Below are 27,504 nucleotides of genomic sequence, written 5' to 3'. Positions count from 1 at the left end.
GGTTGTGAACTTCCAGAGTGATTTTATGAATGTTTTCATGTCATCTGAATAATAAATACATTGATAAACAGACACAAAGTTTACTTTAAAACAAAAAAATAAAACAACCAAGGAAATAGGATGAAAATCAAGTATGATTTTTTTTTTTTTTATTAGCGTTTGAATAATAAACAACTGGATAAATAACTATTCCAGCAGTGAGAAAACAAGCCAAAACATGGGCGCTCACTGCACTTTTCACAGTTAACGTGCAATCTTCTCAAAAGGTTAAGGACCTACCTCATCAGCAGTACACTGCAGTGAGATTTTTACATGCCTCTTAACCAATCAGAGGACTCAGCTCAGTCAAGCAATGTTAAAAAGGTAGTAATATATAATCAATTACTTATTTTCATATTACTTTTGTATAGCACCAAACAGAATTGGTTCTGTAATATGAGTTTTAATGTATAGATATATTTTCAATTAGTTATTCATATTAATGACCTATATCCAGCATCTAAAAAGTAACAAAAACAAAAAGCAGTGTAACTGTGAAACTGCTGACCGGAGTTTTATGCTGAAACCTCCTGACCCTCAAGAAAAGAGAAAAAAGAAAATGAAAAAAGTCAATTAGGACCATTGTTACCATTTGATAGCTTGTGGCTCTCTAGTGTGAACCAAAAGGCACAGATTTGAAAGAGTGCAGTCCATTGGTTACCTGGTTACAAAAAGTATTTTTTTCTCAAGATATATACTGTTTCCAAAGCAACACTGTGCACTAAATTTCAAGTGAGACGTTCCTGTTAAAAGTTATTCCCATCCCATTATATGAGGCAGTTTACTTTGCTTTATTCTTGAGCTTTGCATAGATTTTCCTTGTAAATGGCCATCAGTGTGTGAACAAAAGAACACTTAAAATGCTTTCTGTTAACTAAGTCAGTCGCTGCCAACACTGCAGTGCTTCATAGTTTGTAAGAAGAGCTCACAATTGGTCTTAATGGAAGGCAGTGAGACACTTCTTTAAAAAGAAACCTGCTACCTCAGAGGCCAATGAAAGTGGTTCACAAAGAAATAAACACCCCTTGACTTTTATCACACTGCCAATCCTAAAACTGCCTCTCTATGTGCACTACATATTGCTACAAAATGCAGAAGGCAAAATGAAGGTGGTGTTCTCAGATATATATCACAGTTGATTAATGTGTATGCAAATATTTAAAAAAAAAAAAACTATTGCATTTAAATGGACAGTACACGGTACACAATGGGTCACAATAAGAAATGCTGAGATGACTATAAAAGTCAACGGTTATTTGTAAATGCTTTAAGGCTTTGAGTGTGGTGTGCGTGTTGGGGGGCAGATATAATAGACAAAAAAGAAATTAAAATCAAAACGGATTCAAGCTTAAATAACGAGCACACACAGAGCACATTTTTTAACCTAAATTGTTTTTGGAATCACAAGCAATAATCCACCGTGTGAACTGTATTCCCTGTAACCTGAATCATTATCAAATAAGGTAAAGTCAATCTAATTACACTCCCTCTCTATTTAAACCTGAAGGATAACATAAGCACTTATCCTCGTATTGAGACTCCCTAATCCTGCAAGTTTTGACATAAGTGCAAGTTGTCTATGTGCACAGTAACAGTATACATACCTTGGTTTGTTTTCTTCAACGAGAAACAAGGACCACCATCCAGCAAGACAATTATGAGAGTGGAAGAATAATCACAAACAGGACGACCATGGAAAAGAGAAGAGAAAATATACATGAACATATATATGAACAATATGGTATTTCGCTTGTTTGCAGATACATTTCACAGACATTCGCAGAACTGTCTATTCTCTTCCTTGAATGACTTTTCTTCAATGGCAAACGATTCCTTACCACTGAAATGATTACTTGTTTTGTTAGTATTCAAATGGCTCCAAAATACTGACCTAGTAGCCCTAACCCTTAACAGTTTACATAACATTCAAAATTAGCTTCCTGAATGATACACGTATTCATGCATTGTTTCTCTGTGCGTGTCTGACATAAATGTGATAAGAATGAGACGTTTAAATTGGTTGTTTCTGAGTAGCCTACAGAGCACTGCCCCTTTAAAACATAAAAACAAAAAAAACAGAGTTGAAAGTTCAAATCACACAGGCAACAACGTGTCCAAGAAACGGGGCATCACAAATATCAGAAAAAAAAAAACAGATAAACCTCTCGTTTTATCTACAGTTTGATTCTGGCAATCTAAAGTATTTTGTTTAGTAATGTTTAGTTTTAGAGAAAGCGAGTATATTTTCAACAGACTACTTGGGTACACTAGCTTTGTATGAAAAGCTAGTGTAATGTCATTAATATTTTTTGAAGATGCAAGCCCACTTTTTGTTTAAAAAAAATAAATTAACAAGCGCTGTATGTATGTATGTATGTGAAGATCACAACCGAGAGTTTACAGTAACATATGGTCTGTTCACGCTCGCTCAGCTAATACAAATCTAATTCGCTGACCTACAGAGCTACATGTAAATTCTGCATGCATACACAACCAAACAATTTACAGATACTCGCAGATTTGTATTTTCAGTGCATGGCATACTGCATTTCAAAGGAAATAAAGGCAGTGCCTAACCAAATGTGTTTTTACATCCATTTCCAAGATTTCACTGACTTTTGTTCAAATTCACGCTTTGTGACCTCCGTGACAAAATCGTATCCTTATTCATTGTAAAAAGCAAATAAGAGTTTACATTATTTAACGTGGTTGCATTATATTTTACTAGCAATCATTTGAATCCCTTTTTCAGAGTTTGTAGCATGCAAAACAGAAAATATTGTACATACTATCCTATATTGAAAAAAAAATCTTGTAGCACAGCAATAATATCAACAACAACAACAACAACAACAACAACAACGTGTTGGACTTGGGGCTCTTCGTAATATACAATGTGTTTAAAACAGCAGTCGCTGTATTCAAATTAAAACTTCACCGGTTACACTTTCAGTGAGCTAGAAATACTCACAAGTTGATTGCATTTGTTCAGCAATTGATACCCATGCATTCTCCTTTTTCATCTAATCTTTATAATCAGCTCTATCGACTGCATATATGCAGGGATAAACACTGAGCACCTTCTCGACAAACAACCAGTCATCCATTTTGGCGTTGTAATAACGATAGCAACAAGGTCAGTGACAAGGTCAAAGTTCAGTTGATTTGAACTGTCAGCGACTGCAGGTTGAGCAAGGCGATTGCCGGTATAAAATGAACTGCACAGAGACGCGACAGCGATGATCGCCAGTCGCCTTGCTCTTCAACGACAGTCAAGCGATGTTAAGTGTACAAGTATGTGAAATTAACCTGCATTTGGTGGGTGTTAATTTCGACCCCTGCTAAAGTGAGCGTCTTAATCACTGTACTAAAAAGTAAGGATCACTTGCAAGAGTGGTTATAGAGTTCATAACACGTCTCATCTGTGGGTCACTTTCTGCTATGGTATTCCCCAAACCAAGTACTCTTAGGGCCACAGCTGGATTTTATTGCAAAATATTCAGCTCTGTGGAATTGCATTCAATTTCAATTTCACCAACCACCCATCCATCATTATCCCAGGTTTAACCTCAAGAATAAGTGGATGCAATCCAGGTGGAATCCTTTGTACTGTGAAATTCTTAAAAAAAAAACAACAAAATCCAGCTTTGGTTTATCCTGGCTGGATATAGGTTGATCAACATGCATGAATTGAAAAACAAATGTATGGATATGTAAGTTACTGTATTGTATAGCATACAATAATCGTTTGTGCTCGGCATGTTTAACCAACTTGATTGTTCTTTTATCCACCTTTTATTAAGCTAACCATCAAGGGGTACTGTACCTAGGTTTTGGAGTTCTAGAGACAGATCTAGATAAATCAGAATCTTGTAATGAGATTCACATTTCTCCTTGAATTATAGCTATATTAACCCTTTGCGGTCCTATGTCGGACCTGGTCCAACATTACAATTTTCCCTTTCCGGTCCAATGTCGGACCCTGTCCAACATCATCAAAAAGACGTAAAACACAGGTAAAACACTGGCCGAGTGAGACCGATAGGAGCTGGAAAAAAAGGGCATATCTCATGAATACAGACAGCCCCAGCACCATAACACAGACAAACAAGATAGCTGCTTCTGCATTCAGCGCTCAAAGAATATCAGACATTTGCAGAGCTTTTTGAGATGTTAGAGTAATAAAATAATGACTTTGATCGCATTATTGAGGAGTTTGGTGATAAAACGAGTATTCAGGAGATGATTTATTGGTATGCACGACTATGAAGAGGTATGTGAAAAATACAGCGAACAAGGGGTGGTACTGAGTGTCCTGTTGATATGCAGTGCCTTTTAAACCTGTTTTACTGTGAAAAAAAACTTTTAAACAGCGTGTCTAAAATAAACTGCGTGTCAGGTGAAAATAAATTGGACCTGACGCACCTGAGAGGCGCTGAATAAACGGACCGCAAAGGGTTAACTAGTAATACCATAAATAACAACGCTGCTTTTTTTTGGAAGACCAAACAGAGTGGCTACTATTCGACTCCAGGTAATACCAGTTTAAAATTAGCTTCCCTTTAAATTTAATGTGGCAGCAACATATCTGACAGAGCTTTCCTCTGTAATAAAGTGTATTTTGCATATGGCCTTTCTATATCTTCATTCACACTGTGTGGAAAGTGCAACAGGAGATGTTCCTATTAAAGCAATGCTGTCATGGGGCAGCTAGCGTTTGCCTATTCAACTTTAACCATGTGCAGAGGTGATGGCAGACAGCTGACATTGTTTATTTCCTTGGCATCAGACACAGCGCCAGCAATGTTAATATTTAATGCTTTGTGGTCTGCACCTCAACTAAAACCTACACACAGACAACAATTCTTTCATTTGAAAGCTGAGGGGTACAGAAGGCAATACCGACAAGAAAAACTACTTAATTTGTCAAGAAAATGCAGAGCTTGGAACTGTGGAGACCAGTGACACTGACAGGAAGTCAACCCCAGTACAATTAATAGAAGAAAATATGAAACTCTACACAGTATTAAATAGCGCCCCTTTTAATGTACACGCATAATTAATCTTCCCAATTGTTTCTTTGCTATTTCTGCCTTGTAATTTGCTAAATTTAACAAGAGGTGTTTCTCCAGACAATGTCTTTATGAAACAAACTGTGTGTAGTGTAGTGACTACATCCTTTACACAGTAAAGTGATTAATTTCCTTTAAGGATTGTATAGCTAGAAAAATAGCTTTGAGCTTGTTTCTTCATCGTCAGATAATATAATTTAATTAAGAAACGGTCATGGTTTAACATTGCTGATTACAGCTTTATTAAATGCAGGTAGAGTGGAGTAGAGTTTTTCAGCATAGAAGACTGCAGTGCTTTGCATTTGTCGCTGTCTTTTTTGCTTTCTTGTTCTCTACGTGTTTATGACTGGCAATATGATCTTAATGGGATAGACTGGTACATGATCAACTGAATGAAAGCAACATTTGCAGAATAGAATCATCCTCATATAGATCATCAGAAAATGTTTTAGCTCTGTCTCGCTGAAATATTACTTTGTTTTCTTCGTTGGTGCAGCCGCCATGTTGAGTTTCAGCAGAGAAACGTGAGTAAGTCACATGACGAATTAAATCAAGTTGGCAAGTAGTGCAAAAAACAAACAAAAAAAAAATCAAAACTGAAATTGTGAGGTGAAAAGACAACACTGCAAAATTCCATTACCAAAATGCCTGATTCTGTTCCTAATGTTCCCAATTCCCAATGATTCCGTCTGCGAATCCTCGATCACGGAAAATCAGTAGCCCCAGAATTATAAATAACCAGAGCTTTTTCTAAGTTGAAGATCTAAATATCAGCAAATACCAAGAACTGTCTAGTCTAGTGTCCGTCTGTGACAAAGTGGCTGAGTGGCAACAGGTGCAGGAGTGATGCAGTTCATGAAAGAAGCAGACAGTGAATTGTAATTCCGTTTGGAAATGTTTTTATTGGAATTCCAGGTCTGGCGACCAAACAATAATTCCCTTCCCTTGAACCCTGGGAAAGAACTGTCAGGCCAGCCCATCCCAGGAACTCTGTTCTCGCTGCTTAGCGCCCTCACAGGTCAGGAGGGTGATTTACAACCAAGAATCATTGTATTTCTGCCACACCGCCACATTCAATTACGGTCTATCGGAAAGAGTAAAAATTCACCATTAGTATTCATCTAGATGGATTTCTATTTAGAGCACTAATTAAGTCTCAGCTGAACTCTTACAAATACAACCCATACAACCCTGAGGTTAACTTTAATATTCTTTAATGGAGGGGGAAAAAAAATCAATGCAGAACTTGCTTTAAATAAGCCTTTGAAAATATGACATTTGAAAAACTAAAATCATTGTTTTGCCTCAGAGCTACGGTGCAGTGCAGCTTATGGATATTCTTAACCTCCTGCTTCAAGTAATAGCAGGAGTGTAAACTAAGGAAAAATGCAGTTAAACTGTCAAACAGGAAATGTGTGTTACTATAAAAACTGAACATAACTGTGGGACTGCAGCTTTGAAAGATAAAATTACCATAACACTAACTTGCTTGTACTATTAAGTAGACTGGGATTAAAACTGATATTTTAATTTTCCGAAGTCACTTGAGCATTGTGTTGTGTTTTTTTTTTGTTTGTTTTTGTTTTAATATGTGGAAACATTTATTCTTCTCTTAATACCACACAAGAAAAATTACAATGGGATTAAAAATAGGGAAACCTCATCCAATATTAAAACAAGGCTTGATGAGAAATTTAAATGATTGAATAAGGGTATATTTTTTGCATTTAGGGGGATGTTCAAAAATAATGCGTTATATGAGTCATTATTTGTTTTGCTGTCCATTTAAACAATGTTGCCAGGTAGGTGTTTATGTGCAGCACAGATTCACACCTAAAGGGTTTTTAAATTGCTGTACAGGACAGCGTGACCATTCCTCTAATTCCAACAGAAAAGTTAAAGTCAGAAACTGAAGTTTGTTCTCCACAATAGCCATATCACATTTGTCCTGTCATATACACAGCACCAACTGCCTATCCACTGTCTAAATTATTGAGAACAGATTCTGGGGATATGGGGGTTTTCATCATTTTGAAAAAAAGACCTAAAACTCTCTTGAAAGATCCTCAGCTTCTTAATGCAGTGCCACATAATGTATTAACTTACGGCAAAACTAATCAGCTTTGAAAAAAAACACTATCATCCTGCAACAAATACTGGGACAGATAAATAAATGGAAAACGACGGGGGTCTCTGCATCTGTTGCCTGCTTTACCCCACTTAGACCCCATCCTTGTGTATCCTGGCATCTCAGAACAGATTAATATTAAAATCGATCAAATACATGCAAAATGTTTTAATGAGCAATCCATCCCAGAAGTGCAGTGGTATCCATTTACTTCCAATTCAAAACATGCACACCTTGTATGGGGGTTTTGTTCTTCTGTTGGGACTGTGGGGGGCACAGAATATGATTTATTGTAAATTCTCAATGCCAGCAGGATGCCAGACCCCTATTCTATCCCTTGCTGGGAGTGCTTAAATAATACATCTGCTTAAAGGCTTAAAGGCAATGTCCATAGTAGTCAGAGAGGCGAATCAATTAAAGTTGACCGGATAGGGCAGCAGTGTGGAGTGCTGGTTAGGGCTCTGGACTCTACACCGGAGGGTCGTGGATTCAATCCCAGGTGGGGGACACTGCTGCTGTACCTAAATTGCTCCAGTAAAAACCCAATGTATAAATGGGTAATTGAATGTAAAAATAAATGTGTAAAAAAATAATGTAATTGTATGTAAAAAAAAAAAAAAATAATGTGATATCTTGTAACAATTGTAAGGTCGCCCTGGATAAGGACATCTGCTAAGAAATAAATAATAAAAAAAATATATATTATTATAGACACAGACGACTTATTTTCTTCTAGGATGATGTGAATATACTAAAAACAACAGATATGTTTCTTGCTGCTGCAAATTGATATTTGTTACCAGATATATTTTGTTCATGTATTGTACAAGGTTAATGAGCTTTGAATTTCTGCCAAGTTCTCTTGAATTAAAGACTAGGCTTGGATAATAAATTAAATGAAGTGAATAAAAATGGATATATATACAATCAAGTACCTTATCATACATGCACAGCTTTGAAAGAGAGAAGCTCAACATTAAAAAAAAGAGAAATTAAAAAATGTGTAACTTGTTATTAATCAATTAATCACATATCTAAGACCTGTATGGTATACAATTATAGTAATTGTCTACTAGGGATGGGATTTTTGAGAAATATATTCCTCGAGCATTACAATTTCCGAGTACTTGAGTACTCGAATCCAACACCAGCTAATACTCTCCTCACATATTATTAAATGCTAATCTAACACACAATCAAGTAATATATTAAGTAATGAATATAAGGTTTGCCTTCTTGTACAGTTAATTGTGTATGGTCAAGCAGGCGTGCCCCCAGAAATTTCACATGGTGCGCACAACTGAACCACACCAACATCCCATCTCATGCTAAGAACGACTCTGCATCACCATGCTGTAAAGTGTTTCAGCCAATCAGAGTGCTGCATTTTTGCTCTTTCCTGAGTTTCACAGCACCTATTATTATTATTATTATTATTATTAGTTTATTTAGCAGACGCCTTTATCCAAGGTGACTTACAGAGACTAGGGTGTGTTAACTATGCATCAGCTGCAGAGTCACTTACAATTACGTATCACCCGAAAGACGGAGCACAAGGAGGTTAAGTGACTTGCTCAGGGTCACACAATGAGTGAGTGGCTGAGGTGGGATTTGAACACGGGACCTCCTGGTTACAAGCCCTTTTCTTTAACCACTGGACCATACAGCCTCCTGGTGTGTACCACCTACACTACCACATTAGAAAACTGCAAATTGCATCACCAATTCTGTTTCTAAAAATGAATAAACACAGCACACTGCCATCGACACAGAACATCAGTGACAGCTAAGTAGTCCACAACAACAATAAAAGCTACTAACAAACTCATTTGAAATACAGACTTAAACTTGGGGAAACCTAGCTCAAATATTTTGTGCAGGTTCCATTTATAATCATTTTACTGTCACAATCACTAACTAATCATTACTCATCCCTTAAGCATGGCGTATAAACAATTTTTTTTATGTTACACGTGACAAAACAGGCAGTTAAAAAAACAAAACAAAAAAAAAAACACATCAATATCAATAATATAAGGAATAAACACTCGTGGCGAGAACCATGCCGATTCCACTTTTAAAAACACATCTTTTAACATTCCAGTCCATTCCATTTTTTTTCAAGCTAGGTCTGCTTTATCTTAACCTATGTCGATATGTGTTATTTTTTTGCAGATTCAAAATATAAAAAAAACATTTCAGCATTCCAGTCTGTTCGCTCCAAAATCCAAGTACTGCGCAATGTACAAAAATGTTCCCTTTGTTCATAGATTTTTAAACAAAACTAATTTTATTCAAGAATAACAAAATGTCAGAAAAAACACTAGTCATTAACTATTTTACCAGGTGGACTGGATACCATATCACGCCTACTACAGCATGAACACAGAGTGCGCCACTGAAGAGCCAGATCGACCTAGGACAAAACCTGCCCCAGTGTCAATCTTTCTGTTGCACCAATAAAAAAAAAATACTTGGAGGCATGGAAGAATGGTAAATGGATGTGTCAAAAAACAAGCTGTGGTTGTACAGTGTATTACTAGATATGAAACATGTACTGTTAACAATAGTACAGTACAGGGCTACTCGTGTAATCTCCAGATGCTGTAATCACTGGTGCATAGTCTCTCCTTAACTACTGTATCACTCAAAACTAATTTCCGCAGCAGCAAATGGGAGAATAAACTTCCCATAGGTGTACGAGCCAACATGCTCGTTTAGGTTATCATCTTTCTATTTATAACAATGTTTTGTAAATACACTATCTAAACCTCATTTGCAAGTTCATTCCTGTCTTTCAACAGAAGCTTGAGGAATGCATTGGGGGGAAAAAAATAAAAAAATAAAAAAGGACTGAGGTTTTTTGTTCAGTTGCTTCCAAGTTCCCAGAGTGAAATGTCCTCTATAAATACTCTCGTCAAAACTTGCTCTACAGTACCTCCAAACTGTAAATTTAATGATGTTGGAAATGGTGGTTTGTGAATAGTTACATATCAAACTAAATGAATACATAAATAAAGCAAATTTACTATTGTGGCATCCTCTTAATGTGAACTACAAGAATTTAGCGATGGAGTATGCCAGAGAAAAATATCCCTCACTCATCCCAGTCATTTTCTTCTTTTACTTTTCTTTCTTTGATTTCCTCTTTCTGTGTCAGTCCAAACACACGCAGTTGTTACTTAGGACTACTTTACATTTTATAGTGTGTTCAATTGCTGAAGTTCCTGATTGCACCACTAAATAAACCCGGTTTCAGCGGGTCTTAACACAGTGATCAATTGTCTATTTGGGACCCCATTGCACTGTCATCAGAATCGCTTTGGCGAATATGTTAATGATGGGGCAGGCACTCTTAACGGGGCAAGACATGTGAATACCATTTCATGCGCCATAGAAATCGGGGGCAAGCGCTGTTTGCACTTGCACTCGCATTTGCGCTGTGATCAGAATACAGCCCAAAGAGTTTTAGTTTATAGACAGCAAGAGTTTAAGATGTTTGTGTTAATAAAAGGTTTTTAAAACATACTTCTCCTGTTTGTTCCTTGAGAAACTATATAAAAAGGTAGTAAATGAAAAAAATGATTTATATCAATGATTTAAAAAAAAAAAAAAAATAATCAAGTGATTTAAATCAACTTGATTTAAAAAAATCAGCCAATCCTGCCTTCAGGATCTGTTCTGAGTATTTCGCCAAACATAATTGGTATTACAGCGTCCACACTTCTGATAAACCGCACTACCTGATGCAATCTAATAGACACTAACCGTATTTAGCACTTTTAAGCCAGTTTAAAGGCAACTAATACAGTTTAAAGGCATAATGTGGACAGGGCCATAGTCTTTATCTATCCACAAGGCCACGTCAAATTTAAAACAGATTTTTTGGATCATGACACAAATAAATAGTATTAACCAAGTATTAACCATCTTAAGAGTGAGTATCCTTTTAAGGAACACTTTAGTTTGTTTTATACAATGTCAGTTCACATGACTAATATTCAGTTACATTTTCAAATATTTTCAAACGGATGATCATAGGAATTCAGCAGACTAATTAAATCTTCAATAACATACTCTTTCTATTGAGCTTCCGGTTCCACGGTACCTGTTACGGTAGCATTTCTCTGGGGCTCGAGCACCAAACTTTCTACCCCTGAATAAGAGCATTACTGTCTATCAACTTGTTCATGAGTCATCGCATTTACCATAGGCATATTTGGGAAAACAACAAATATATACTTTATTAAAGTAAACAAGATTGTAAATGGGCCTAAACCCTTCCTTAATAGGCTAAATCAGAGAATATATATATATATATGAACTCCTAAATGAACAATTCCAGTTTAAACATTAAAGGTGCATTTTCAACCAGAATTAAAACACTGTGTTATTCGAGAGATGTAATTTAAGGGAATGTATCTAACAATTCAAAAATAGGTATTCAATAGATTTGAAATCAGTATTGTATTGAAGAAATTATCACTCGGACAACACCAAAGGGTGTAGTGCTCTGAATCAGTTTGCCAGTTTGAATCTTTAACCCCTCCTTGTCTGGAAGCAAAACCCTGCTCATCTAACACAGGCTGTGATATAGTGATGCATCCCAGCACTAACACCAAATTATCTGGGTTTGTCAAGTAAACCCTCTGTCAATAAACAGTCATGCTAACAGCCTAATCCAGATGTTACATCAGCCTAATAATTGACCAGGTGTTTATGATTTTGTGGAACCCTCCCTTTCAATGTGTATTTTTTTCAAGCTTGTTATCAGCTTGGGCTACATTTTTTTAACTGTTATAAGTTGCATGATTTTTTTCTCATATTAATGTATAAGAAATAAATACTGTAGACGCCTAAAGACTTCTCAACTTCTCCAATATGTTTTAACAGTGGATTATCTAAAGATGATAACTAGTCTCTTGTTCTCTGTATTTTGCACTGGTGGAGTAATTTTAGGTCATTCTGCAATTTTTTTGTTGAGTGACAATTCCCTCTTTGTTAGCAGCACTTGGAACCCATAAAGGAATATAATTCATTAACACATTCATGGATGGCCTTCATGCATGAACAACCTCTATTCAGTGTGTGCACTGTATCACTGAACTAGCATACTCTTTATGATGGTCAAGTGCAGACCTATTTTCTTCTCTTTAGTGGCAACATCTACAAGGTTTAAGAAACATTTCACTTGTGGCTAAAAACAAACTTGTGTATTTGTGTATAAGAGGAAAGATTAATTGTTTGTGTAAATACATTTTGGACATGGATTCTAGAACATAAAAAGCAGCATGGTTCTGTTCCAAGAAAACAGTGTGGTCGTTACACATCAATTGGACCAATGGTCCCCACCTCACCATGTCAGATTCTTTTGATATCGCATATGGAAGTACAGGTAGTGGACAAAAAAATGGAAACACCTGGGTAAATGAGGGACACCAAGTATATTGAAAGCAAGGGCTTCCACACAGGTGTGGCTCATGCGTTAATTAAGCAAATAATATCCCAGCATGCTCAGGGTCATGTATAAAAATGCTGGACAGGCCTGGTTGCCTATAATTATGGCTAGCATGGCTGCAAGAGGAGACCTCAGTGACTTTGAAAGAGGGGTGATTGTTGGGGCGCGTTTGGCAGGAGCTTCAGTGACCAAGACAGCTCAACTTGCTGATGTTCCATGAGCAACGGTGTCTAAGGTGATGTCGGCATGGAACTCCGAGGTAAAGACATCATCAGCAAAGGGCAACAGTGGTCGGAAGCGCATACTCCAAGATCATGAAATCCGTGCATTAATTCGAAGTGCAAGGCAAAACAGGCGAGCAACTGCAAATCAATTGACTGCAAATTTCAACCTGGGATGCGAGCAGCCAGTTTCATCAAAAACGGTCCACCGAGAACTCCACAGAGCGGGATACCATAGTGGCCAAACGCCCCATTAAGTGACTTTACATTGGTGTTTCCATTTTTTTGTCCACTACCTGTAGCTGGAAGTGTTTTAGACAGAATTCCAACATATTAGCTCTCAACTCTCATTATTTCTTAAGTTATAGGCCTTTTATTGGGGGGGTGCCCATGATGGATGAAGATGAGCATTGAAAGGGGGCCATGTTTGAGAGGTCAGATCTTTCAAAGTATTTCAGATATCTTCTTGATACTCACTACACATACAGAACTGCTCCTCTGTTAGCTATTGGATGTTAATGCCTAGAGGCAAACGTAGAAAATAGAGTCATGCCGGCAATAAAAATGTCATATTGTACTTGTGAGAACTCCTGAACCACTGCAGTAATGGCCTCCTCTGTAACAACAAAAACGATATATGCAATGACAGGGTAAATGGTTATACAGTTATGGGCCCATCAAAGTGGACATCAGGCCAGAAATCCCTTCAGCACCCCAGAACTCAAAAGGGATTCAGATACAAACTTGTGCTTATATCACAAAAATCAGTGAGGTGGTGATGATCCAGAAATGCTGTACATTTTGTGTGGAATAACCCTGTTGTAAGACTGTCACAACTGCCAAGACCTCATACTGTTGATAAGGAGCTGAAAGTAGGCGCTTGGTTGGCAGGTTTTGCCATATACAAGGGCTATGCTGGAGCACAGACTTTGCCCCAACTTGCCCGATTGAAATCAGTGGCGATACTTCAGGAACAGCCACATAGCCTTCCAAAACAATTTAAACACCTTGGAGACAAGTCGAATTTAATCTTCAGTCAGTCCTACTGAAATTGTAATGGCAGCTGTTTCTGAATTCCACTTGCAAGACAAGGCAATGGGTTGTCGATTCTCACAATCTTTAACTATCTTTGTTAATAAGGCTTGTCAGGATATAAAATGTGTTATATTTTTTCTGTATTGAATGACTGATGTTTATCCATCATGGATTACACTTTACTATGCAAATGTATTTTCTTATAATTACTTTTTCGTCAAGTACATCAAATAAATCAATACATACAATAGTAAATACTGGAGATTCACTATTTACTGTGAATAACCCTTGCAATTAGATCAAATCATTAATTTAGTATTGCCATTAAATTTATGAAAAAAATAAAAAATAAAAAAAATCACTCTGTTCTGTATTTAGAGGGATTACTTATATCTGCAAGAGCTTCAGAAGCCAACAAGCCATGCTGTATTTCGGTGAAGGATTAAGGCCAGTGGGTCACTGACGAAGCTCATCATCTGTGATTTTTTCCAGGTCAAAACTACAACCCTGCTGCAGTACACAATAAAAGGGGGACTCAATGTTATTTTACAACCAATTCGTACTCACTGGAAACAAATGTTCCAGACTGAGTGACTTGGGACTACAGTCATTTGTAAAAGATATACACCCACCCCTCGTTATATAAATAAAGGCAATTATAGGCTTAATTTTGCTTAACCGCTTTCTATTAGTTATCTAATACAACACAAGGTGTGTACCAAATGGAATAAAAACAGCCCTAGCTGTCATCACTACGTAAAACGCAAAAGACATAAACATAAATCAGAAGGAAGGAAGGAATGTTTCCAAGTGTGGCTTGCTATATGATGCAACATGTCTCTGACTTACCAACATTATCCTGTAATATTGAGGTAAATGATTTGACAAACGATTTCGGTATCGCGATATAACGGTACAACCGGTGTATAGTTGCAACGCTAGTGTAATGCATGGCTCAGGAGGAAATGATACTCCACCAAAGCAAAAACTAAATTCACATACAAACAGTGCAAAGGTAAACACTATATAAAAACAAAAAAAAAAAACTTGAGACCAATACATTTCAATTGAAATAAAGTACACATGTTGGAAAGAAGTCACTCATAGTTCAGCTTTTGGTGTTATTTACAACATTAGCATGTTAAACTGCTAATCTAATTTTTGAACAGTAAAGGTCATGCAGTTTGTGACAGCCTCACAGCCCAGTCACGTGAAAGGGTATCATGTATTCATCACCTGAATGGTCTTAAGAAATCCAAGAGCGGAATGGAATTTTTCAATTAAATAAAACTTCTAGAAAACAAAATATTTATGTCATTTGATGGCTGGCAATTGACATCCGATGCGTGTGTACAACTCTTCTCTGTAGCATTGTACTTGAAACATTGGTTCTTTATTTGACCCTTTTTAGTTGACAAAAAGGGCTTAGGTCAGCCAGGGTGTCCTCGGCTCACCACGGACTAGCAACCCCTGTATACTGGCCAGGCACCTGCAAGCTTGCCTGTAAGCTGCCCAGAGCTGCGTTGTCCTCCTACGCCGTAGCTCTGGGTTGGCTGCATAGCAGGCCTGCAGAGTGAAAAGAAGCGGTCGGCTGAGGGCACACGTTTCGGAGGACAGCGTGTGTTCGTCTTCGCCGCTCCTGAGTCAGCGCAGGGGTGGTAGTGGTGAGCTGAGGCTAAAATACAATTGGAATTTTCAAATTGGGAGAAAAAAATGTGGTAAAATCAATTGGCGACTACTAAATTTAAAAAAACATTATCCACGTTAACATTTTGATATAAACAGACCTAGCACAGCAAAATAATTTAGTTACCATAATTTCTCATTAGCGTCAGAAACAGTAACGTACGTATATACACACACAGGTTTGCAGAAGTAATTTACCCCCCTGCAAAGTTTTCACATTTTGTTGGCACCTGAGCGTACTCCACGATGCTTTCAAATTAGACTTTACATGTAGAATCCACACAAACTCCACATTGATAAAGTTAAAAAAAATGTATATAGAATATAAATAAGTAAGATTTACAGAGAAAAACAGATTATATTCATACTTCTACATTTGTGAGGCTGTCATAATTGCACATACAGCAATCTACCCATTAAAAAAAAAGTAAGAATTGCACTGAAGCAGGTCTCCAGTATACAGCTTGAAGTTTCTACAGTTGCAAATCATTCATTTGTCACGGTCAGCTGCATATATCCCCTCACGCTCAAATTATTTGCAGAGTTGCTTAATTGTTATGCGCGGTTTAGGCTTTTTGGAGACAGACGTCTCTTCCAACACAATTTTCACAACTCGCTCCAAAATATACATCTGCGCAAGTGCTAGTCAGAGCTTCCGTTTCCCTTCAGACCGTGTCTATGGTAACAGCTGAGCCTTGACAACTACGATTGCAAGTATTTATTTAAAAAGTGTTTTTTTGTGTACACTTTCCAAATTAAAAATGTAATTATTCATGCGATTTTTCGTTGCACTTGTTTTATTTTGTGTTATTTGGTATTACCCATGGATGAAATCTCAAATGTCATGCTGTTTTCCCACCAACAGAACCAAGGTATCAAATAAAATTCCACAAAAAAAGACCTGTATAGAACCATAAAATTATCTTTTCAATGAGTACATTAATTGATATTTATACTTTCTAAAATGTAAGCCACCTGTGCGGAGTCCTGGGAGAAATTATCACATGTGTTACTGTCTCTGGTGACTACATTTCCAAGGTACAAAATAGCAAAACATGGTTTTCAATGGGGCAAGATGCATCACTCAAAAACATTTCAACATTCAAAAAACATCACTGTACATAAAATATGTATCTAAAATGTATATAAAAAGAAGTACCTTTCTAAAGCTTTCAAAAGATGAGACCATTGAGCACACAAGATAACTTCTTTGACAACCCTTTATATTAAAAATAGAGGTGTGTATAAAGGATTAATCTAGCCCTTTGCCAACCAGCAATGATGTTCCAAGAACTGTTCCCAACAGTTTATTTGAAGGAGAATGTCATTAAGCACCTGGAGTTTCCATGATGTGCTTAAGGGAGTGTCTGAAAAGTACTGTTTTAGATTGTAAAAGAAGATATAAAGAAAACCAAACAATTGTGAATCAAGCCTGGATAGTGGTTTCCTCCCAAATTATATAAATTAATTCAAAAACATACACCATGATGGGTACTAAAAGTCAAGCTCTGCAATTACTGCAGTTAAACACTACTACTTTAACACTGTAGCCTGCCTTCATCCTATGGCTCTCCACATAACAGGGCTGCCATCTACTTCACAGTAGGGCTTTAACGAAGTGTACATTTTGACCGTCGAAGGTTTGGAACACATTATCGAACAAAGGTTCGAACCTTCGATGGTACTCATTTGCATAATTTACTGGTGATGTCACCATAGCTACTAGTTATCCTATTCTCTTACAGGTAATCCATATAAACGGAATAAAACATTCACATGTAATTTAAAAATACTTATATAGAACAGTAATCATGTTTTTATATGTTAAATAAAAATACAAGTTGTTTATGTACAAGTAAGCTTGCATTGCGACAGCACCTTATTGCGGACAATTAAAAGAACTGCAGCTGACTTAGGCAAAATAAATAAAACCGTTCCAAGCAGGTTATCCATCACCTACTACTACGATGACCTTACGTTTGTCAAGTGATCCCGGAGATCAGATGTGCCTCCATGATACATCAGGAGTCACTTGCACAGTTTGCATTCAACTTTTTTTTGGTCGTCTAGGCATTTAACAAAGAAATCCCAAAACAGCAGAGGGTTTGAAAGACATTTCTTTCAATATAGCTCGCACTATACAGCGCTTAGCTGTTGAGATGGCGAACGAAGAAATTTAAGTTCTGCCTCTGGATAACATGAGCTGTATTGGGGGGGGGCTCAGTTTACAAAATGAAATGCATTAGTGTTTGCATATATTTTATATGTTCCATACTTATTCTACCATAGCACTTCTCTTACAATGTCTTGTACACTAGGTATTCAGTACATATTATACTTAAGCAATACAACCCCCCCCCACCCACCAAATCAAAAGATTGAATTTTGCATGCGAGCGACAGTTAACATGTGTGATTTATAATAGTCACACATTGTCAAGCGGTTTCTGTTAACAGACAAAAAAGAAAAAACATCTGACAGTGTGTGAGCCTGACAAACCTTTGAAGGTTCAGAACTACCTTTGAATTCCTGGCTAGCGAACGAACCATAGAACAGAGCCCTATTATATCTATATCTCGGTCTCAAGAAACAATATTTATGATTGAAACCAACAATAAGGTATTTTGCCTTTCTGGAGTACTCTGGACGTTTGTCATTCTTCTAGCTGGTAATAAACTAGTGCGTTCTGAAGAAATACTGTGTAAATGACACAAGCAAAACCATTTGTCTAGTAGTTTAAAAGCTACTGTTCACTCTTGCCCATTAAACTTTGACTTCTAATGCTGCAACCAGACACACTTCATCAGAGGAGGAGGAGGGGAGCATTGTTGCACATTTACTATTGGCTGGTTTCAGAGCAGTACAAATTACATGGCAAGTGGCCAAACAGTTTGCACATCCTTATGTCCTTTGAATACATAAGGATGTTTAGTTTGTGTTTGCTCCAGGATACTGCAACCAGATATCATTACACTGTATAACACACTGTATAAACCACAGTGCGTGAATGATTACACTGTATAACACACTGTATAAACCACAGTGCGTGAATGATTACACTGTATAACACACTGTATAAACCACAGTGCGTGAATGATTACACTGTATAACACACTGTATAAACCACAGTGCGTGAATGATTACACTGTATAACACACTGTATAAACCACAGTGCGTGAATGATTACACTGTATAACACACTGTATAAACCACAGTGCGTGAATGCCACCTGACGAACCTTCGAAGGTTTAGAACTACCTTTTAATTCCTGGCTAGTGAACAAACCTTCGAACACAGCCCTCCTTCAGTCACATTAAAAAAAAAAAGCCATATTCCTGGATTGTAATTTGGTTTCTAACTGGGCAAGATGACCTTACAGTAGCCTTACCCAAAAATCAACAATCATAATTGCAGCATAGATTTGCCCAGTCCTATTTCAAAAGACAGCATCACATTAATTCAAAGAGTTGTAGAAATAAATCTATATAATGAAAAGGGTTATTGTTGTGACACGCAATGTGTTCAGACATGTTAAAAATCAGCTTAGAGCAGAGTGCCGAGCTGAAACATAAGAATTCCTCCGTGTTAAGGGAAACACAGTCGTTAAAGTCAAACAGACACATGGAGAAGGAAAGTATCAGGATGTAGTAGCAGATATAAATTACACCAGTAATGAGGTTTTGGAACCACTATGGTAAAAGGGAAGTACTAATGATCTGAAAAAGTTGTATAGTACATTGTCTGTCAGCTACTGTATGTTCTTCCAAATAGACTAAATATGCCAGTTTTAACATTTCCAGTTGTTAAAACAAAGGAAATGTCAGTAATTACATTAGTACTGTATTACTTTCATCTCTATGGACTTCATCAAGGTTATCAATTTTCATCAAGGTTATAAAGTACGTTTCATATTGCATCAACCCTTAACATTTAAGACTTTAATATTTTTAAACCAACGTTGCTTCTCCTGGTCTACCTGCAAGCAATCAAATATGTTGCAATGGAAACCCTCTCAGATTAGCATTGAGCACTCAGTAAAACGATGGATTTAAAATTCACAGCAGACAGCCCTCTGTAGATAGTATTAAAATGAATCTTGTATTAAAAGCTTTGCCTTAAGCTGTTTCGAGATATTTGCTCTATATTTGATATTAATCAGAATATTTGCTAAATTCTAGACGTATTTTTTCCTTGTCAATGTATGTCCTAATCTCTTACCTCAAACCAGAACAATACTTATTACATTTCCATTTGGGAAACCACAACACAATTGATTATAAAATAATTTAACTGAACCAGTAGCAAAGATTCCATAGGCAAGGACTGCCTCTGCTGCAACTTTATTCCCCTCTATTAACTAAAACAAGTACAAGTGTTCTGGAAACTTCTATTGCTTCTCACATGTCACTTGTGTACCCATGCTCTAACATAATGTTGTTGTCACCACACAAGAGAGAAAATAATATGGAAAGGTTTTTTCAGGCAACATTTCAGTTTTAAAAACATTTGTTTTCCTTCATTCAATTACGGTAATGCAAGACTGAACCCACACTATTAAATCAGAGAATACACAATGTGTCGGCTACAGTAGGAACAGACACCGCAATAAATCTGGTAATAAAGCAAATACATACATACAAAAATACAGGTTTCAGACAAAATCCATTACTTTCACTGCCATATAAGCCAGAGCAGCCATGAGGCAGCATTTCAGCCTTCTTATTTTTCTTCCCAGACCTGCAACTGACAGCAAAAGTGCTCATTAAATACGACAGTGAGGGAGCTTCTCATTCCAACACATGGGTAATGTTAGCCAGCAGCAGACTCGATTCCAGCCGCGCACCAGAAGAAAATGAAATCCACAGCACTTTGTCGCTTGCTTTATTATTTAACACCCTGTAAGCTTTACACTGAACAAAAAGGGGGAAATCCTTACAAAGTTTAACACAAACAGTTTACTGTTATTACCGTTCATCACAAATACACACAGACATGTTGATATGGATGGATCCGGCCAGTCTTTTGTATTGTGTTCTTATTTATTATGTTACAGAGTTTGATGATATTTTAAAAAATTTAGTCAAGTGAAATACACCACTGGCTACAGTCGGGCACATTCAATACCTTTAGACTTAATAAATTAAAATGACAAATGTTTGACAACTTCAATGGCAATGTGGTTTCTAGTTGCAATGAAGACAAAGTTATTCCCAAGGCCTTACAGAGCAAATGGAAAACTCAGGATACCGCTTGCACACCGAATAGTGGACTCCCGTTGAAGACATTGAGAAACATCTAAATGTTTGTCATTGAATTTATTATGTTTCTTTTAGAACTAAACTTAGCATTCTTGGTTATGGATGATAGATGTCATGCTTGGATCTAACTAATCTCCCATCAAGCCACTACAAAAATCTAGAACATGTCTCCAGCTCACTCTCCCATTTCCTGGTCTTGGTAAATTAGCACTTCATTGTCAAAAGGATGATTCATCAAGTGTCTTAATTGCTGAAAAACTGTTTTGAAGCCTGTGGTCATAGCAGCAGTAAAACCATGACTCTGTAAAAGGCATCTCAACGTGCGCTTAGTACCAACAGAAGGCTTATATAGATAAATACAATTCTTTATAAATGTCAAACGTTAACAATTGCGAACAGGAATGTAGTGTATTATAAAAATCGGACATATTTACATCAGATATATACAACATTAAAGGACTGCAAGCCCAACTGAAGCTGACAAGAGTCCCAGTACAAAAAATATAGGACTGATTTTCAATGATTTCTACTCATGGCACATTAGTTTGAGAGGCCTGATCTACCACGTGCTGGAAGGGTCTTCATAGTCACTGATCTTTGAATAGACATTTAATTAATGTGGGAGAAATGTAAAACAAGCCTAGTTGCCACGAAACAAGCCTAGTTGTCAGAAATAATCCTTCACACATCTCTACAAATGTGACGGATCATATTTTGATACGTATCAATATGAGGAAATGTTCGGTTTTGTGTGAAATAAAAACATAAACATGGGCAAGGCTCCTTTTCATTTGGGGGGGGGGGGAGAACATATATGGGTAAGAAAATAAACGGGAGTTACAGTTTACACTTGGGCATTTCCACGCTAACAGGGCACACATGTGTAAAACAAAGTTTGAAAAATAAAGTTCATGATGTGATGTTCACCCCCCTCTTATCATATGCTCAATGACATAGAATTTTTAAAGGAAAGATAACTTCTCATGTTGCACAAATGTTGCAGGCACTTGATGTTCATACTCCATGCATGGTAACGCTGCGAATGAGGATGGACACAAGGCATGAAAAGAGACCAAATTTTGTGACCAGACTCGAAAGTCAACAATAGACCAATATTTATCATCAGAAAAACACAGAAAACAAAAGGCTGAGATTGACAGCTATGAGACAACGTCCTCCAGTAAAAAACGTAAGGGGAACGAAAATTATGAACGCCGACGAGATGTATTTGACAGAGGCATTTGTTTGTGCTAATATTCCCCTGGAAAAAAATGATAATCCCAAACTGTTTTTAATAATGAGACTGGATTTGTCTCCGATAATGCCAGTTACATGATCAAGGCATACAATGACATTCTTCGAGGTTTACAGTACATTTGACTTGTAATGCCCACATAATAGCCCTTGCCAGCAATATCTGGGCAAATAATTTTCCCAAAGCAGACAAGCTGGTTGCAACTGTACGTTACTGTGGCAAAGTGGTTGACAGTGTGGAGGTGATCAATGAACAGACAGACAATTATAATCCAGGTGCAAAGTTTGTTTAATGATATTTTTGTGTCCAGTGATGGACGGCAAAACAAACAGTAAACAATAAATGATGTTAAGTATACAGCAGCGTGTATTACTTAATTTTTAATCCCCGGGTTTGTCCCAAAATAGTCCAATTTTTATTATACACCCACACAAAACACAGAACACATACACAAGTCTGTTAGTGCGTGAATTAGTGCCAATGGTGCAAATACAATTATTGATGATACAAGTGCAGTGCTGTTTCGGGTTTGTGCTGGCCTCTGAAGTCAGCTCCGGAATGTGTTAGCTGTCTAGTAATAGCAAACAACAAATAGACAGAACAAACAAACACTCACGATACGCATACCCAATACAGGTCCTTCCAGGTCACTTTTCATAAACCAAAACAAAGGAACAGATTGCGATTCTCCGTTCCCTTTTATGCTGTCACACATGACCCCTTGGTAAATGAATGCAACCGCCTCTCCAATCTGCGGCTGACACGTTGCTTCCCTTCCAGATCAATGTATTCTTGCAACGGAGTCTCGCCTTCATCCAGACTGGCCGACTTCCCGACCCTGGGAAAGAACGGTCAGACCAAACCGTCCAAAGAACTCTGTTCTCGCTGCTTAGCGCCCTCACAGGTCGGGAGGGAGATTTACAACCAAGAATCATTGTCTTTCTGTCACATTTACCCATAAAGTTGCCATCTGAGTCATGCATAACACGATGGGGCACTTGGTATTCTGCTGCTGAATATCATTCCAAATACATCCCTTTTTCCACAGGCTTCGTGGAAAAGGAAATTTCACCAAACACTGAAATGTTAAAGGACCTCCAGAAATGTCTTCAAGATGTGCAAAGTTTAAAATCTCAACTCTCCCTAATTGCGACGCATGCCAAGGGACTGGTGGATCTGATTCAGTGGTTTGAAAGCCATTTAGTAAAAAGTCCATCAAACATATAATAAAGTTGCAGAATTAATAAATACATACATACAGAGCAATGGCCCAAGAGGTACAGAGCACAGATGCTGCTATAAACAAACTATGTGTAAAAACCTTCCATGACGTTTCTGAAAAACTGACTAATTACTACAACCCGGATCAATGCAAAAAGAAACCACGTTTTTTTCAACCAACTCATAACTTTCTGATGGCAGTAAGGACATTTGACTCAGAAAAAGTGTGTAGTTTGGATCTGGAAGCCCTCTCATTATATTCTGTTCCAGGATTTGATGCTGACTGTAAATCAGAAATTGACAAATACCTACCATATGCAAAAGAAAACGGCAGGAGAATGACTGAATGAATTTTGGATTAAAGCTGAAGAATTATATCCCAATTTAACATGAAAGGCTAAAATATATTTGTCAGTTGTTACCAATTCTGTAGATGCTGAAAGAAGTGTTTCTTCTTATGGCCAAGTTTTTACAGAACAACGTCAATCTATGAAAGAAGGCAGGGTTAACCAACTGACGATGCTTAAGTTTAATAGCAACATTTAATGCATGGGACATTTTCTTTCATGAAACTGTAAGTGACACTTAATGTGCTGCTTGTGAACAACCTTGCATTATTATTATTATTATTATTATTATTATTATTATTATTATTATCATTATATTTGTAATATACATGTTACAGCATCGATGTTATGTTTTCAGTATTTTATATAAATGGTTCCGGGAATCAGTGCTGTTTTTTTTAATATTTTGTTGACAAATTATGTGTTGCTACTAGTAAACAAACATTTAAATTATTCATTTACACATTCTAAGAAATAATATTGAATAAGATGTATTGGTAATAAAGGGATGTATGACTAAATAAATGTCTGTAGCTGCTGCTGCCACCTAATCAACGCAACAATGCGCGTTAATAGAATGACTAATTGAGATGATTAAAGGAATCAAAAATGAAGTGAAGCCTAAGAAAGCAGGTGGCGTAAAACGCAGGACCCTACTAATGACCACCTTGAAGTAGAAGCACACAAGGTGACACAAATGACAGGCTTGTTGTTGGTTTAAACACTTCCACCTATGTGTTTTGGGGAGAGGAAATGTCTTTACACAAGAGGTGCTCAAGTGTAAACGGGTGGCTCAAATGAGAAGAATCTTCCAATCTGATCAACTGAGCCAGTTCAGGTCCGAGTTGCAAGTGTAAATGCACTAATAGAGGCATAGAGGGTTATTTTCATCTTGGTAACATTCTAGTAAAGTTCTAATAGAAAAAAAGATGGTAATCATTTTGTGCAGAATTACTTAAACCACAAACAGTTACTCAACAGGGTTTAGCAAAACATTTAGGTTGGAATACAATTTTTTGAAACCCTAAAAGTCTGTAATGTACTCATCATCCATTTACCAACTTTTATAAAACATCTGTGTGAAAGCAGACTTGTTTTTCTCGCAATGCCTAACCCGAAACAGCAAAACAAAGGCAGTCCAGTGTTCTTTAATTATAAAATCAGCGGGCCTATGAATCCTATTTTCTAACCCTCTCTCCTGAACAATGAAAAGTGACTGCCTTCTCCTTTTTGTCCAACTACGCAGAGAACAATCTTTGACAACTGACAATACAAAAAACTGCAAGAGTATTGCTAATAACTGGAGAAAGCTTGGCCAAGATTCCTGGTAATTATTTCCATAATCAAAACCCCACCTTCTAAAAAAAAAAATAGGCTGAATAGACCACAGGGTATATGCTGTATTATCTGAAACACACAACTGTTTCCTTATTGGCACACTTTAAATAGCTGGATTAAAAAAAAAAAAAAAAAAAAAGAATCGTCACAATTTCTTACTAAATCAAAAAGGTTCTAATTTGTGAAACCAAAATGCAAAATATTATACTACTCCAGGATTTAATGGGAATTGTTGATTATTGAAATTGTTTCTTTTTTAAAGGTTTAGTAGATAACAGACCTCATGATTTAGAACCTCAGATCCTTTAGAAAATATATACCAAAACAAAAACTGGGTCTCTCAAAGCAAACATCCCACAGATTACATATCAGCAGGTTGCTCTGCTGATCTGTCAAGAGTTACAAATGTGAGTTAATACAAAAAATAAGTCTTCAATACAGATTGCATACAGGTTAGCATTAAAAGGCTATTGGGGAGGAGATGAAGACTTAAGAATTTTCCATGACATGAAGAAACATATAAAACCAATACAAGAAATGGAAGAAAAAAAAATAAGAAATGGAATGTGGGACTAGTTGTTTCCAAGCACTAGTTATTAACTTATGTTATAAAACCAACATTTGTGTCAACACCTTATACCTATTATTTAGCAGAACACATTCCTCAAAAAGGTGCTTGCAGAAAATCAGTTCTGTAAAGCCTTGCTTTCATTTTAAAATGGGTTTGAGTTGAAAGTGATTTGAAAATTGATCCAAAAGGCTAAGTTTCCATCAGCAGCAGGGTGACATCAACAGAATTTGAACAGGGACTTTGACAGAGTGGCCCATCTCTCTGCTGGAGAAAGTCACTTCAAAAGCATCCACTACAAAAAGAACACTAGAGGCGGATTTAAACCAGATTAAAAAATAAAATAAAACATTAATGCAGAACATAAAGCTGTGGATGAATTTTAATATTGGAGGTGGGCTAATTCATGTATAAATGGTAATTGTACAAAATAGGATACACAAGAGGCAATATCTGACCTTTGCTTTATGTTCATGTACAGACTGGATTGTAGACTGCAGATGGAACAGGCAGCAGCCTCAGTTTGATACAGGAACAGGACTGAGTTATACAGGTTTCATGGTGGAGATGGAAATTAGAATGGTATTGTTTTACTTGCATTTTTTTTTTTTAATATATTGTGTGTATAAAATCTGCATAAAAATAATTGTTCCCTATTAAAAGGCAAGGCTTTATATATATATTATATATATTATATATATATATATATATATATATATATATATATATATATATATATATATATATATATATATATATATATAATAAAAAATGTCAAGGTTACTATAATGGAGCAATTGCACACATTGAGAGCATTTCAGCTCCTTTTTGTGTGGTTTGTATGGCCACAGGGTTGGTAGCGAACAAAAACATCTAAGCAGCTAACTGCATCAATTTAGCCACAGAGAAGGGAGAAATAAAGTAAAAAGTGATTCATTTTTTTTAGTTTACAAATCAATCATGCATGTGCTTCTCTTTCTAAAAAGACAATATCCTAGATATACTGCAAGTGGACAGTAAATCCTTTCTTCTGTGGCTTTTCCTCTGGGATTTACACAGCTACTTGAATGTGTAGCTGTACTTCAGGTTAAAAGATTCATCTCTTTGAAGTCAAAAGATGAATGTTACCAGACATGACAGCAGCTTTGCTTCTTTCCTGTGGAATACAAACTCCACAAGGCCAAAAGGGCTTATTCTGGCATTATTCTGTAGTTCAGCACTAACACGGTGACAATAAAGTAATATCAACTAAAATAAAATATTATAGTGCAGTTTAAATAGAATGAAAACATATGCATCTATCTTTATGTTCTTATAGAGAATCACTGGTACAAAGCATCAGAATACTTTCCTTTGATGCTGCTGTAAGTTTTTATAAGGTACATTTTAGGTCTGATTGTGCAGCAATACAGCATCCACATAAATTGCATATTGCTTATTATGATGGCGCGAATGCCACAGGATTAAATACATTCCATCACTAGTACTTTACCGGCAATAAAAAAGGACATTGTTTGCAAAGCCAGTGCTTATGAAAGTATTTAATTGCACCATGTCTGTATTTGAGGTTAACTAGTTGCATTATACCAAAGGCTGTAAGGAGTTAATTCCAGCATAGTGGAACTGCGTGTATTTTTTGTTTTATTGTTAATGTGTTTTAGACTAGTCGAGGGGAGGGGCTAGTGTGGGCAGGAGTATAAATCCCTGGAGCTTGGTCATTCAGGGGAGAGAGGTTGTAGGCTCTGGTTGTTGAGTCTGTTTTTATTGATTAGTTTATATCAAAGTCTGGATTACATTTGAACTGTTTGTTTTTGTTTTATTGTTTTTTTCAAATGGGCTTCAAAATAAAATTACAGATTTTTTTGCATTTCTGTTTCT

General features: G+C 36.7%; 1 protein-coding gene across 5 annotated transcripts in view; it reads right to left on the bottom strand.

The window, feature by feature from the left end:
* LOC117400173 (kinesin-like protein KIF13A) overlaps window positions 1–27,504 on the bottom strand; it is a 122,134-nt gene that overhangs the window by 77,213 nt on the left and 17,417 nt on the right. For all 5 annotated transcript variants that reach the window (XM_033999649.3, XM_034920320.2, XM_034920339.2 and 2 more), the window contains exon 3: window positions 1,644–1,656. In XM_033999649.3, coding sequence (XP_033855540.2) covers window positions 1,644–1,656 — 13 coding nt within the window. The remainder of the gene's footprint in view (window positions 1–1,643; window positions 1,657–27,504) is intronic.

This window comes from Acipenser ruthenus, chromosome 4, assembly GCF_902713425.1.
Source record: "Acipenser ruthenus chromosome 4, fAciRut3.2 maternal haplotype, whole genome shotgun sequence".
NCBI lineage: Eukaryota > Metazoa > Chordata > Actinopteri > Acipenseriformes > Acipenseridae > Acipenser > Acipenser ruthenus.
Note: the sequence above shows the minus strand (reverse complement) of the source record. Positions and strands in the feature narration are given on the sequence as shown.